Below are 14,949 nucleotides of genomic sequence, written 5' to 3'. Positions count from 1 at the left end.
TCTTCCACCACTTGGGGAGCAGATTGATGTTCTATGCTAAAGATGTATTTTACTCTTATTCAGTCAAAACTGAACTATAGATCACTGGTCTACAGCTCTGCCAGGACCTCAGCCTTAGAGATGCTGGACCCCGTTCATTATCATGGACCTTGGCTCTGCATTTCCCCATTTTAGAGCTTATACACAGTCTCTAGAACTTCCTTTGCACCTCTGCTGTTTGCAATTGTCTTTACTATATGCTTTGAAACTTCATTCCTTACCAAAGTATCCCACCTAGGGTTGTGTTTTCCTTCATCAGTGAGCCATACTTTTCAGAACAGAGGATCTGCCATTGCCCCTTTTGGCTTTTGTACCCAGGTACAGTTGGATGAATTGGGTCTGTTCTTGGACAACATTGCTGTATCCACTGGTCATTCCATCCCTCCATGGCTTCTTACAGTTCCCAAATGTGACATATCTTTAAGTCATCTGAGAAAAGCATACACTCCCGATTGGAAATACTGTCTACTATTTGCTGAACATCTTTCAAACCATCCTTCTTTTCCTATTTATACAGATGGTTCAAAATCAGGTGATTGTGTTGGTTCTACCATGGTTTGTTGTGGTTCAGTGGTTGCACTCAGAATCTCCTCAACAGCTTTTGTGTTCACTGCTGAACTGTATACCATTTCTCTTGCCCTGGATCACATAGGAGGTAAGCAGTACTCAACTGCACTATTTATACTGACTCACTTAGTTCTCTACTAGCCCTGGAATTGCTTCATGTTGGTTCACACCCTGTTCTCGCTGATATTCAAAACTGACTGGCCCATTTATATTTAACATCTATTTCTATCTAGTTTTCTTGGAAACTGGGTCATGTTGGTATTTGCGGGAACAAGCTTGCAGCTAATTCTGTTTGCTCTAGCACTGTCACCACTGTGCCTGTCCCATACAAGACTATGGTCCTGTATTTAAGGCTCAGCTCCGTGCTAGCTGGCAGTCGACTTGGAATGAGCAAAGTGAAAACAAGCTTTTCCAAATAAATCCTCTCTTGGACTTTGGCCATCTTGCTTCCATAAGGATCGGAAAGAGGAAGTTGTTCTAACTAGACTACACATTGGTCACAGGTTTTTAACTCGTTGTTTTCTTAAATCTGGGACTGATGCACCAGTGTGTTGTGTGTGTAACACTGACATCACAATAAGCCACATTTTATTGTCTTGTCGTTGTTATGACTCTCAACGAAAGCACCATTTTAAACATGTTTTGTCCCAAGGTTTATCTGTAACATTATACAGTGACGATGGTGACACTGTACACCTTGGAAATGTTTTTAGTTTTTTAAATGCCATTAATCTTTTTAATGCTATTTAAGTCTTTTAATTTATACATTAAACCTTTTTTAATGTAATTCCCCTTTTAAGAATCAAAGTACATCTAATTTGATTTGAAATTAGAAAATGGCCATAATGTCAAATAACTTGAAACCAGGACTGGAAAGGCCAACTTCTGGTGGCAACCAATGGTTTTTGAACTTATGTGTTAGTCTTTCTGGCGAGTTATGATAATTATATTTATACTGCAGAAAGTCCTTTTCAATTTGTGTTACTTTACTTTCTGAGAATGGCCATAACATCAAATAACTCGAAGCTAGGACTGGAAAGGCCAATTTCAGGTGACTAACAGTGGTTTTTGAACTTACCTGTTAGTCTTCTTGGAGAGTTGTGATAATTACAATTATGCTACAGAAAGTCGTTTACAACTTGTGTTACTGTAGTTTTTCCATTACCGCTGTAGACTAGATATAAAAATTGGATTTAATGATATTTATATTTTTAATTCAAAAATTAAACTTTGCCTTGTTTTACCTTAATTTCCTTTCATGAATTTTAATAATTTTACTTTAATTTTAACTTTTTACCGGATGTTTGGCACAGATAGCCTAGTTGCTTTGCACTATAAAACACCCAACTAACCAACCAATATTCGACAATCATAGTGTTTAAGGCAGCCTTATCAACTACTATTCAATACATTACTCAAAAAGGTTTAGAGTCACCACTACTCTCTGGCTTCTTCAAGTTACTTTGGATTCTTTTTCTCAAACAATCACTCCAGTTCTCTAAATGGTATGTTAAAATTACATTAAATGCCCTTTCGCCTTAAAATGGCATCCTCTATATCACCTTTCCCTGAAGGTTTATTTTTTTATTGCTGCTCACCTCCAGACATTACCAGTTAAAATGATTTAAACTAATTGTTTACAGAATGCTTTAACATTCTACCTACATTTTCAGACCAGCTCTTTTTCCCTAAGACACTGTCAGACAGAGAAAGAGATTAATCATTTTCACTGATTCATCTGATCACCATTTCTCACTTTTATGACCAATCAGATTTTGATCACTTGTTATGTCAAATGAGGATATTGAAGGTTTTGACTCCACTAATGCCTTTAGAGATGCTAGACTGTGACTGTTTATTCATTGTAATCATCCAGTTTCCCAGGATTTATTCCCATTTACAATGATAAGGTGGGTTCAAAATTAATTCACATTGTCTATTCTGGGCCCTCTTTGACAACAAGGAATATTCTGAAAGTCATGTCTAATGAGATTCATCAAATTTCTATGACGTTATCAGCCCAATTGAACTGCCTGCTGGAGGACATTGTGCAGGCTGATATGTGGACGTCCCCCAAATCTTTTATCTTGTATTATTTGAATTATCTCTCAGTATCTACATTTTTCAATACCCGCCTATAGCTATCTTAACCTCTTTCAATAGATTACACAGAAGGGTGAGTATTTTCATTGATACACTTGTCTCTACTTTATTTTCTAGAGTTCTCTATCTCATTTTCATAGGATCCTACTCTGTGGTATACAGGTATACTTTTATCAAACTAATTCTATACTAGCAACCAGTAATTCAATATGATTTATTAAGGTTGCAACAGGCTCTGTAGAAATGAGGTGTTCTATGAAACCATTTAGAGGTAGACCTAGTATTGTTACTGTACTAGGGTGGACTGCCTGTCATGGACTATCAGGAATAAAGCATAAGGAGAACTTGCACTTTCCCTGCCAATCATTGGATTGAATAAATTGAAGTCAGTTTGCTTTTAAAAACTTAGGGAACTTAGTTCACCTATTGCATTGTTTTCAGAACAATGTTTTTATGAGCTTCCCAGTGTGCGTTACATCCCAGATTCTACTAGTGAAGCTAGGAAATCCTCACTGCACCTAGTTTCCAGTCATTCTGGGGTAAACAGAGACCGTTCCTCCAGTGTTAGTGTGAATTTCCTTCACTCTTAGGTAAGAGGGCAAATTTGAGGGGGCCCTCCTTCCCAGGTCTCTCAATGTTTTTTTTTTTCCATGATGCTGTTAGGAGAGGCACCAGATATGCAGAATCCTACTCTTTAATACCAGTTCAGATTTCACATCTAGCTATCCAGTTGTGTTAAAAGTGTCCCTTCTTTTTGATCAGTATTGGTTTAATACATTGTTCGTGGGAGAGGGTCTAATGTCTCCTTTTAATTCCAAATGCAGAGCAGTACCATCTTGGGTCCTTGGTTAAGCATAGTTTGTTCTGTGTTCTCTCCATACTCCAGGTACAAGTAGAATTTATACACTTTGAAAGTAAGAATAAATGTATATAATCCCACACAACATAAGTCCTGTTTCCTCAGGTTGAGTGAGGCATACAAGATCCTGTCATTTTGAGCCTGGAGTTTTGCCTTTCACAATTTTTTAGGTTGAGGAGAAATTTTGTGCAATGTGGAATATAAGGACCATGACACTATAATTCCAACCCTCAACATTGAATTTGTGCTATCTGTTTTTGGGCATGGCTAATAATGGTGATAAAATATGTAAAATTCCACCCACAATACAAGAATTAAGTTTTGGGTGAAGATCATACCTGTGCTGAATGTAGTGCAGTTCCCCCACTAGGGTGCCAGTCTTCTGTTAACACAACCATAATCTGTGCAGATGCTTTCTATATTGATAATGTCCTTGCTCACTCCTCACCTTATCAATGTGGGATTCTAACAGTAGTGTGAGTGGAGGTTAGAAAAAAATCAAACTAATGGGCAAAAGAAGATATCCTGGCAGTCAAGTAATAGCTGTAGTGTGAGTGGAGGTACATATTATTAGATATACATACTTAATTTATGAAAGTGTTAACTTAAAGAATAAACATAAAAGCATTAAAATTATCATTGAATATCAGCAAGATTACAAACTTGGATGTATGGATACAGTAGTGTGTAAATGTATTAGTAACTTTAAATGTGAAGTTTACCATAAGAAAACCTTTACTGGTACTTATTTTAATTTTTTAAGTTGTATACCATCTGCATTTTAAAAAAAAATCTGGTGAAGAGTTTATTTCATTGTGGTTATAAAATCTGAATTACTGAATTTTTACATAAAGAACTCTGGAACATCAGAAATATTCTGTTTTATACTTTGTATAATTCATGATTATTTAAACAAACAAGTTTCTAGAGCTAGCAATTTGTGAAGTTCTTAAGTATCATAAATATGCACCTTACTTTATAAAGTATACCTGAAAAACTTATGCAGTTGATGTTCAGTTTTAAAAACATATTGCAGTTATAAATGGAAGGGATACAGGGATCATATTTCTTTTATAGAAAACATCAGTTGTAATTGATCAGTTTACTTTTCATACTTATAAGCAAGGTTGCATTGGTTCTGTGATGATAAAGTTACAGACACAAATGATGGAACGTGCAAATTTAAGAATGCTAAATAAATCAAATGTCTTGGAACATGCCCTTGGTGAATGTGATGTTACTGCCCATTCAAATTATTTTAAGATATTAGTAAAGGTGAGGCAAAACTTAATCATGTTAGTTCATTCTGTAAATTGTTGCTTTACTTATACGTTCAAAGAAAATGGTCATCAATTTTATTATTTTTGGAATGGGCTTTTGCCATTTTTGAAGTATATTTAATTAGTACACTTATTTTCTAATTCTGAAAAACTTGCTTCTCTTTAAATATTAATATTAGAAGGGGAGGAAACCATTATTAATGTATTTTATATGTTTCATTTAAATGCATCCAATTGATCTGTGAATGAAAGCTAGTTAGAACGTGTGTCAACATATGTATTTAAATTCAGTAGTATTTTTTGTAAGAAAGAAAACCAAAATTGTACAAGTATCACCTACATACATTTCATAATGTAATTATTTAAAAGACTGTGGACAATCAACCAAACACTGTTTTCCAGGAAAACAATGAAAAATATAAGTCAGAAAGGGATTCAGTTTACAACTCATTGTTGTTATTAATTTCATTTCCTTCCTATACTTGATTTGTTTAGTCAATGAATGAAGGAGTAGAACATATGTTGACTAGCTGACTGATAGAAGTTGAACTTTGAACTCTAGGTGGAAGATAAGTGTACCAAGCTAGAAGCTGAGCTGACATCTCTTGACCAGAAGATGCAGGATGAGTCCAACAAAATTCAATTCAAGCTTCAGGAGGCTAGTCCTACCTACTGGGGTGCCATTGAACAACTGTTAGCTTTAGCACCATCCAGATTAGATGAAATTAAAAGTTACAGAATCCCTCCACCTGCTGTGGCTCATGTCGTAGAAGCTCTGTGTTTACTATTTGGCCGTCCTCAGAGGTTGTAGAATTTTTAAGTGTGATAGAAATATGTGATTATAAAGGGAAGATCTAACTGAACCATTTTTTATAATCAAATAGTAAGATTTTTACAATAAGATGTAATGTCTGCAAGTTTTCAGAAAAAAAAGTTAAAAACACAGAATTTCTACAGAATATTATATCATTAATTTTCTCTATTACAAGATTAAATGTTCCTGATTTTTTTAGAAATTTAACAGAAGCATTGTTGAAGAGCTTTAAGTGCCTGGGTGATTTCTGCAAATATAATTTTCTAACATCCATAGTGTGGCCTTCATATTTATAAATATGTAGCATTTATGGTGCTTTGCATTTAGTCCTATTTTTATTTTGACAAATATTTGTTAACCCTATATAAGTGTCACTATTTTTAAACCCTTTCTGAGTTACATTCAAAATTTAACTTTACCAATTTAATATAATGTATTTTAATGAAATGACTATTATTAAGTACATTATAACTTCTAAGTTTTATTCATTTATTTTAAAAGGAAAGATTTAAAACAGCAATTAAAAGTGCACATTTTGATGTCACATGATCTGTCTAAACTTCACAAGCTATTATATATAATACTGTGTGAACAGAATAAAAATTGTTGGCATACAAGGTCAAATTGAAATTCCACTTTTTTTTCATTAGCATTTTGAAAATTTCCAAGAATTTCTCGATAGGGATCTTACATTCTAATATTTGTAAGCTTAAGATTGGCCATACACACTTGCAAAGTCAAAGATGTGTTGCTAAGTGACAGTTTGAAATTGAATGACGTGCTTACTTCCAATAAAATGGAGATTTTCCATTATTCAATTATAGCTTAAAAAATGTTTTACTAGTGAATGGATTTGTAGCATGAAATTAAAAAACAGCTTAGTCCATTGTTTTCATGAAGTTTACCTAATGTTTGGCAAGTGTTTCTCACCTTTATGTATTAGTTTCCTGAACAATTAAATTGCATTTAAGTTTTACGTTTATATTTTAACTAGTTATGTATTATTTGTGTTTATAAATACATATTTAAAAATTTTATGATCGTATACATTTAACTTGATGTAGTTTGACTTGTGAAAATATCTAAGCAAGATGGCATTGTTCACATGTGTAAGCATTAGTGAAAGAATTTGTAGACAAACTTTGCACTGTAATAACTGTTAAAACCACAGGGTCTCATTGGCATGAATAAGTTTGCATACTTGAATCAAGAATGAAAGGAAAATTAAAAAATAAACTATAAATGAAAAGATAAAGATAGGAAATTATGCAATTTATAAACAGTATAAAAAGTACATACTTGTTTCCTTTTCTTAACTTTAATCATTTCATTACATTGTATGTTGATGATAATATCTAGAATTAATGATGTTATAGAGAAAATGGAAAATAAAATATAAACATTTGATATCCATTTAGGATGTTCTAGAGATTATGTAAATGGAATATGAAAACTATGAGATAATAAATAGCATTTTTATATTTGAAATGAAAATCGCATTGCTCGTGAAAAATTCTGATTCTCAGTGCATATAACTACATTAAATAACAATCTTTTTATTAAATATTGTAGAAAAAAAATATCTTATTTTTGTAAAAGTATGTAATCATAGGAACGTTCATGACAAATTTAAAACTATTTCATCAACTGGTTTCATTTTTATAACGAACTTTCATGAGAGTTGCACACCTACTTACAATGTAAGTAAATTGTAATCATACAGTTGATGTTACAAAGCAGCATAAAAATTATTTATAAATCCTGTTATTTAAAATATGGTAATTTCTTCATCTGTGATAAATATCAGAAACTATAGTACAGCATGCAGCTGGTATGTGAGATGGGGTTGAAACTAGCTTGCCTCATCAGATCATTTCAAATAATTTATAATTAAAGATTTATGATTTACAGATTTACTCAGCTCTTAAGAATGTTTATGGTAAGAGTTAAAATGAAAAGAGAGAAACTATGAAGTATGAAGCAAAATATTTATTATATCAGTTGGGCTCAGTTTCCTTTAAGCCACAATCAGTTCAACCATCATGGTCATAAATGTTACCTCAATTCAAAACCTTTATTTTTATACATCCATATGAATCAATAATGTTTAAAACATTCATCTCTTTACTAGCTAATTAGTACTTTCTCCTTCTTTGCTTTTACATGCAACAATTGAAATACTTGTTCTCCATGTAGATAATAAGAATACTTCATCAGCATTCTGATAGATGTAGAAAATTGAGCTGCTCTTTTTATAGTTAACTATTTTATTCTTCCTTGACACCAGCTTATGTAGTGTCTAGGTTACCAAAGCAGTATGGCAATTTTAATTCTTCATGCATACAGTCTAACCCACTTGGACCCATGCTGTTATCTACACCTTGTGAGCTCTTGCTTAAGCATGATTGCTTTGTCTAATCATCTTCAGCAGGATGACTGTTTATCTCAGTAGACATCCATGCATATAGATGTTAATTAGGTACACTTTAAGCTGTTAACTTTGTTTCATGCTCTTTATGGCTATTTTTCTGTAAACTCTAGCTATGTTCTATTAAAGAAGTGATTGCACTCGGTAGTGACAATCAACACCTTTGTTTCTATGACATCATCACATCTCATGTGATATGTGTGTTATATACAAATTCCATCCCATTTCTAATGACCAACACAGCCATACATGGATAAATAACCAAGTTATTATTCCACATGAATATTAATTACTCTCTTTATGGGAATTCAACTGGTTTGATGTTATTTGATCTAGTTAGTAGGCATATCTTTATTCTCTTGTGCAGTGCCCTTTCATGGAAAATTTCAAGTTTTATAAACTTTTCTCACTTTACTATACAAGCTGTGCTAATTATTCTTCTACTTAAATGCTTGTTTATTAATTTATTATATTTTTTCCAGTTCACTGCTTTACTTGTTTCAGGTATTTAGAAATGATGGATTTTTTATTATTGGCTTCAGGTTTTGAAATTTTTGTTTACTTAGATGAAAGTATAAACTAACGTTCCTGAATACTAAGTTTTTTAACATAGTTTATATGTAATTAAAGACAAGTAATCAGGGGAAAGAGTTTGGAACAAACAACTCAATTAAACTTTTAAAAACAAAAGAGTGCATGTAATTTTTTTTTAAACTAGTGAGGTTGATGCAAGAATTATTGATAAATGATATTTAATTGGAAAAGATATTTCATTTATTTTGGAATTTTTAAAACATCCTACATAGGATCAGTGTTAGGATGTTCAAATATATTATTCTTTATTTAAAGCCAATTTGACCAATAAAAATTTGACTTTAGGACAGTTTTATCATTTGAAGCATAATAGTTTACCTGAAATATCTCAATTCTATAAGTTGTGATTTTTTGTAGGGAAACTAAAGTTATTTTGTTACTGGGCAGTCAGTTACAACTGTTATTTACAGAAACAATAACACATTTTTTGTCAGCTTTAATGAATGTCTTACCCAGATATTCTGAATGAAGATAGAATTTGTGAAATTGATAGATTTGTATTAGTTTCTACATGCAGAAACCTTTTCTTATAAACAACTGCAATGAAACATTTAATTTGTAAGAGTGAGGGCTAGATACTAAACTCTTACCATAAGATTTTATTCATCATTATAAAAGATACATTTTTCCAGTTTATTTTAAATTTAGATATGACTGCATATGGATTTGATAAGTATAAACAATGAAATATTGTTTTATAAATCTTTTAGATGGGAAAGTGGAAGACATCTTTTAGTTTCAGACAATTTCACCTCCAAGCTTGAATACTTTGATGTGGAATCAATATCCGAGAGTACCTTCAACCAGCTTAAAAATTACATCAGTGACCCCAGTTTTACTCCCTCTGTAATAGCAGCTGCCAGTGAACCTGCTGCTTCATTATGTACCTGGATTCATGCTGTTTACACTTACCTGACTGTAAAGGTATTTTCAAATTAGCTTGCTTGAAATGTTTATTTTTCTTATTTTATAGAAACATTACTTATGCAAGTTGATATCTGTTTCACTGTGTTGTTGTATTTATATTATTTGTACCAGTTACTTACTTGTAGGAGTCAACTTTTTTATTAAACCATGAAGCTTAAAGTTACCTAATTATACAAGTACACTCAACATGGCAGTGTATTATCCTGAATTCATTACCATTGTTGTCTTTAGCTGCCCAACTACTAGCTGGGCTACTGATCATGACAACAGTTGTTATCTGCTCACTATGACCTTATCATGAATACTGAATCATGATAGTTAAACATAAGTGGATGTGAAAGTCAGACTTAAATTTGTATTAATTTTAAACTTGCTTAAATAAACATGTATCTATGATGTTTAAACACAGTTAGAAGCAAATAACAGATTGCAATACCTAATTTTGAGTACTTATTATTTAAGTCTGCATATATAATCATATATCTATGATATTTAAACATAACTGAAAGTAAACATCAGATTGTAATTCATAATCTTGAGTTCATTTTGTTTACTCCTGAGTTTAAAAGACAAAGTTTATGGACAGTGATACTTGAAAGTTATTGTTATAATAGTCTACATGGTAAACTGGCAGGTCACTCATTTGACAAATAACTGTATTCATTATGCATAAACTTTTTCAGCTGTACAGGTAAATCCAGTTCTTTAATTTATGATGTTTAAACATATTTTAAGACAAGAACACCATTATATTATTGAATGGCATCTTTCAAGCAAGTATAACTTTGGAAGTGAGTACTGCACGTCTTCATTTTGTTCTTGCAAGCCACAATTAAACTGGAAAATGTACTACTTTACCAACATTTTGTGGCAAATTATAAATTACTTTTGATGTTTTCAATCATATTATCAGTTTTAAATCTACTAGTAGTTCAAAATAGAAAGTACAGACTGTAAGCTATTTTTCCATATAAAGTTTCATATACTTTGTGCATTAAATTTAATTTAATTCTTTCTAAACAGCAAACTCTAAAACCCCTATATACAAACAAAGCTAAGGTGCAGAGAGAAGTAAATACTCTAAAAGAAGAACTAACCAAGGAACGAGCTGCCTGTGAGACACTTGAAAATGAGCTGAACACCAAGAAACAAAACTTACAAATATCAGAAGTTGCAAAAAGTAAAGTTAATGAACAGATAGCTACTGAGGAAAACAACCTAGCCTTAGTTTGTAAAGTAATCCAAGAGATGAACTGGGTTATTGGACAATGGGAGCATGCAGTTAGTCAAGGGAAGCATTGGATTCACACTGCTCATGGTGATGCCCTGTTGACTGCCTCAGTGTTAACATACATGGGGTCAGTTGGAAACAGTAAAAGGTCTTATCTCTATACACACTGTAGATCAATTATTGGGTGTACTGAACAAAGCATGATGGAAGATACTCAACAATACTCAATGCAGCAGATGTTAAAGTACCAGCTGCCTTCTTATTATCCTAGCACTAATGATAATCACACAGAATTAATAGAAGAAGAAGAATGTGTTGTTACTAGAAGTGATTTTATTCCTCATCAGCTTCTCCTTCAAAACAAAGTACAGGGACTCCCAGCTGATCCACAAACCCTTGAAAAATTTGCAATTTTAAAAAAACACATACTTAATAAATATTTTGCCTATTTATTGATACATGATCCAGAAGATATAGCAGTGAAGTGGATTGAAATGATCTTGGAACATGATTCAAGCGATCAGAAGACATCAGACACCAAGTTGACTTCAGATGCTCCAAGAGTATTTGAGTACAAAAAAAATGTAGAACAAGAGAGCATACTTGTACTGTATGGTGAAGATCCTGAACTGGAATACAAGTTGAAATCAGCTGATTCTACAAATATCCCGTTGATGGTAAAAGATTTTGATCTGTGTTCTGGATTACCATTGTGGTTATTAGCCAAAACTAAAGAATTTCATAGCTCATCTGAAAATTTACCAGTATTTCTTGTCTCAGGGCTTCCCCTCTATGAATTAGGTAAGTTATTTAGTAGTTTACTATTATATGCAAAACACTTAGAAATTTTATAACTATTGCATGAAGTATTTTCACAAAACAAAAATCAGGTACTAAACAAAAATTGTAGACACTGGTAAATTTTACATTACATAATAAACAGTGCTTGTAATACCATATAAATATCGATATAAAATCTATATACCTAGATGACTAAAACATATTCTTTGACAATTATTTAACATTTTCATATAGTTATTGAATTCCTATGTTATATAAATAAGTCCTTAAATAGTTTTATTTATTGCTTTAAGCTTGTTATTTTACATCCATCATTGATGTATAGTCCTAACAGTTTTAATTATTGTTTTTAAATGGTTATTTTATAGCCTTGATGTGCTTTTAAAAACTGTTTCATACTTCATCATTTCTGTTTCTTTTGTTAATTCATTCCTATAGATTGTCATAATGATTAGAATGGATCAAGTCTTAAAGCATAAATGTTTAATTTAAGTTTCATGAATATTTCAATAATTTTATACAGTTATTATGAATTCTTTCATTCATTTAATTAATAGTAAATGAAGTAATTGCTGAAATATGTGAAACAGTGAGAGAAGAGATAAAATAAATATTTATAATGTCTTAAATATTCCTAACTTTTACTATGAATGAGGCTTGTATAATGCAAAGAGCTGCATAATATTCTCTATACCTCTCACTGCTCTAACTAACCATATATTTTATAGCACTGGTTGATTTCACATTGAAAACATTTTTTATTTAGTTAAAAGATCTTTACTGTTGGAGAAAATGCCGCTTCTTGACCTATCTTTGACACATGAAGGCTTAGTTGAGAGCATAACTCAAGAAATTCTGGCTTTTGAGAAACAAAGATTTTTATCTATGGAAAGGTAAAAACATATTGAATAGTTTTGTTATAATAAAAACATTTTATAGAGCTTTAATTTTCAATTGTACCCTTTAGTGTGATACTTGGTAAAAAACAACAACTATACTTCTAAGTAAGATACAACTCTGAAATGTTTATAAAAACATATGCAGTTGTTTCTCAGGTAATGAGTAATCTTCTGGAATATGGGCATCTATAAATAAATCAAATGAGTAGCGAATTTAAATATCATGAAGACTAAAGTAGTTTGGTGATAGTTCTAAAGCTATTGTAAAAAGCATTGAATATTATGGATTAAAGTATTAATCTCATAACTGTAATATGGATAAAATAGTGGGATGAAAAGATCATTCAGAAAGTTTCTATGTGAATAGAAATTCTTTTTTAATGACTGATATCTGAGTATTTTAATTTTGAATACTTATTGTATTGTGTGTGTGAAATATTTTGACAAAGGTGTGATTATTTTGGTATTGGTATTTTTACCAATATTTTTGGTATATACAGGTACACATTTCATTTGTCATTACACCAAGAAATGAATTGCTCAAAAAAATGATTGAGATAAAATTTCAAATTTTTGTAATCAACTGTAATATTGTCGTACTTCTAATCTAATACCCATGTAACTGTTTGTAACTTTAGAGCACTTTATCGTGATGACCTCTACCACAGAAAAAATTTAGAAACACTTAAAATTCAGTTGTGGCAGGAACTGATTGGAAAAGGCAAAAATTTAGTTGAGCTGGAAAGTGGCAGAGCTATTGTAAGCAACAGCCGAGAAGCAGCAGAAAACTCCACAAGATTGCTAGATGAAACAAGTGCACTGTTCCAGAAACTTGATCAAGATAAGGCACCTTTTGTGGAAGTTAGCAGTTACATAGCTGTGATGTACAAAGTTTTAGGAGAGATACCATTAACTAAAGGACTTCCATTTTCTAAGATAATTTCAGTGTTACTGGAAAACGGCAAACAGAAGTTTGAAAATGAAAGTGAAGGTATGTGTGTTGATATGTCTTACAGCTACATAGTTCATAGGATACATAAAAATTCCCCAAGTAACTTAAATAAAGTAAAAGTTAACAAGTTGGACAGATATAAAGCATTCAGAAAAATGAGTAGGAATGAATAGACTGTTATGCTTTCATTATATTTATGAAACTACAGGGTGTTCGGAAAGTCACTGTGCAGTTTTGTATGTTAATAAATATATATGTGCACAGGGACTTTCCAAACACCCTGTAGAATAAAAGGTAAAGTTTTACAAATTTCTTTTAGAAAAGCAGTTCTTGTAGGATCTTAAAATTGAATCATGTAAACATTTCATAAAGTAATATTAAGGTAAATAAGAATAAAACTATGAATTAGAAGTTTTTATAGCTAATCAACTTTTAAAAAAATGATGTGAACTTAATATTGAATTTTATACATTTGCAATAAAAATGAGAGCATTATAGCAATGATACTTTGTAGAAATATAATTTAGTTAGAACTTTTAAAGGACACAAGTGATGTGATATAGAAATTTTTACCTTTAGCAGAACACTATTTCTTTGTGGCTACTTTTATGCCCATATCCATTCCAAACATCACAAATATAAACCATTAGTTAAAATACTTGACAATTCCACTATTAAAATACATCGATTCTTAGAAGTAATTCTCCAGCCACCTAATTGATACTGGTAGATGTTACTTTTAATCTTAGTATTTTAATCCTTTGAGTACATAATTAAATTTCTGCTGGGTTCTTAAAAAGTATAAATTATCTCCTAGCAAATGAAATGTAAAATTTGACCTTTTTAAGTTTTTTATCAGTATCAGAATCCACAAGTTGCACTTTTACTCAGTGATGTATGCACACACAGTACTAAAATGGGAAATTCAAGGGCATGTGAGTATCCTGATTGTCACACTGTGAGGAAAAGTTTTTGTGATACCATGGAGTAAATTTACTTGTAACACCAAACAGCTATAAGTGCCAAGTTAAATAAATCTAATTATATCATCCAAGCAGTTAACATGAAGGCAATATTCAGAATATAAATCACTGTTGTTAAGTTAAAATCCTCATTCTTTAACTGTTAAAACATTGCTTCTAGTTCAATACTCCATGATAAATCTGGAAAATTATCAAAATGTCCATCAAATGTGGCCACAACCAAAACATGGATAGATTATTTGAAAAACAGTAAAAGCTTGTTCTTGTGTAGAGATTTTGGTTTTAAATGGTGAAAAATGGGTGTCCTTGTGGTTTTAAAACAAAAAATCACTTTTTCCTAAAACAAGATGACAAGAAACCAAATTGAAGTAAAAATGTTTTCTCAAGAAGGCTGGTATTGGTATTAAAACTTTAATTAAAATAAAGTACATAACAACAATTTGACCATCTTAGGTCATCTTCAGGTTAAGAA

The 14,949-nt window shown here is 31.6% G+C and overlaps 1 protein-coding gene across 7 annotated transcripts in view; it reads left to right on the top strand.

Moving 5' to 3' along the window:
• The window catches only part of LOC143230304 (dynein heavy chain domain-containing protein 1-like), a 261,985-nt gene that overhangs the window by 223,124 nt on the left and 23,912 nt on the right, over positions 1-14,949 (top strand). For all 7 annotated transcript variants that reach the window (XM_076463582.1, XM_076463581.1, XM_076463580.1 and 4 more), the window contains 5 exons: positions 5,411-5,652; positions 9,395-9,608; positions 10,635-11,643; positions 12,410-12,536; positions 13,181-13,533. In XM_076463582.1, coding sequence (XP_076319697.1) covers positions 5,411-5,652; positions 9,395-9,608; positions 10,635-11,643; positions 12,410-12,536; positions 13,181-13,533 — 1,945 coding nt within the window. The remainder of the gene's footprint in view (positions 1-5,410; positions 5,653-9,394; positions 9,609-10,634; positions 11,644-12,409; positions 12,537-13,180; positions 13,534-14,949) is intronic.

Source organism: Tachypleus tridentatus, chromosome 10 (genome assembly GCF_004210375.1).
Source record: "Tachypleus tridentatus isolate NWPU-2018 chromosome 10, ASM421037v1, whole genome shotgun sequence".
NCBI lineage: Eukaryota > Metazoa > Arthropoda > Merostomata > Xiphosura > Limulidae > Tachypleus > Tachypleus tridentatus.
The sequence above is the reverse complement of the archived record's forward strand: the minus strand, read 5'-3'. Positions and strand labels throughout refer to the sequence as shown.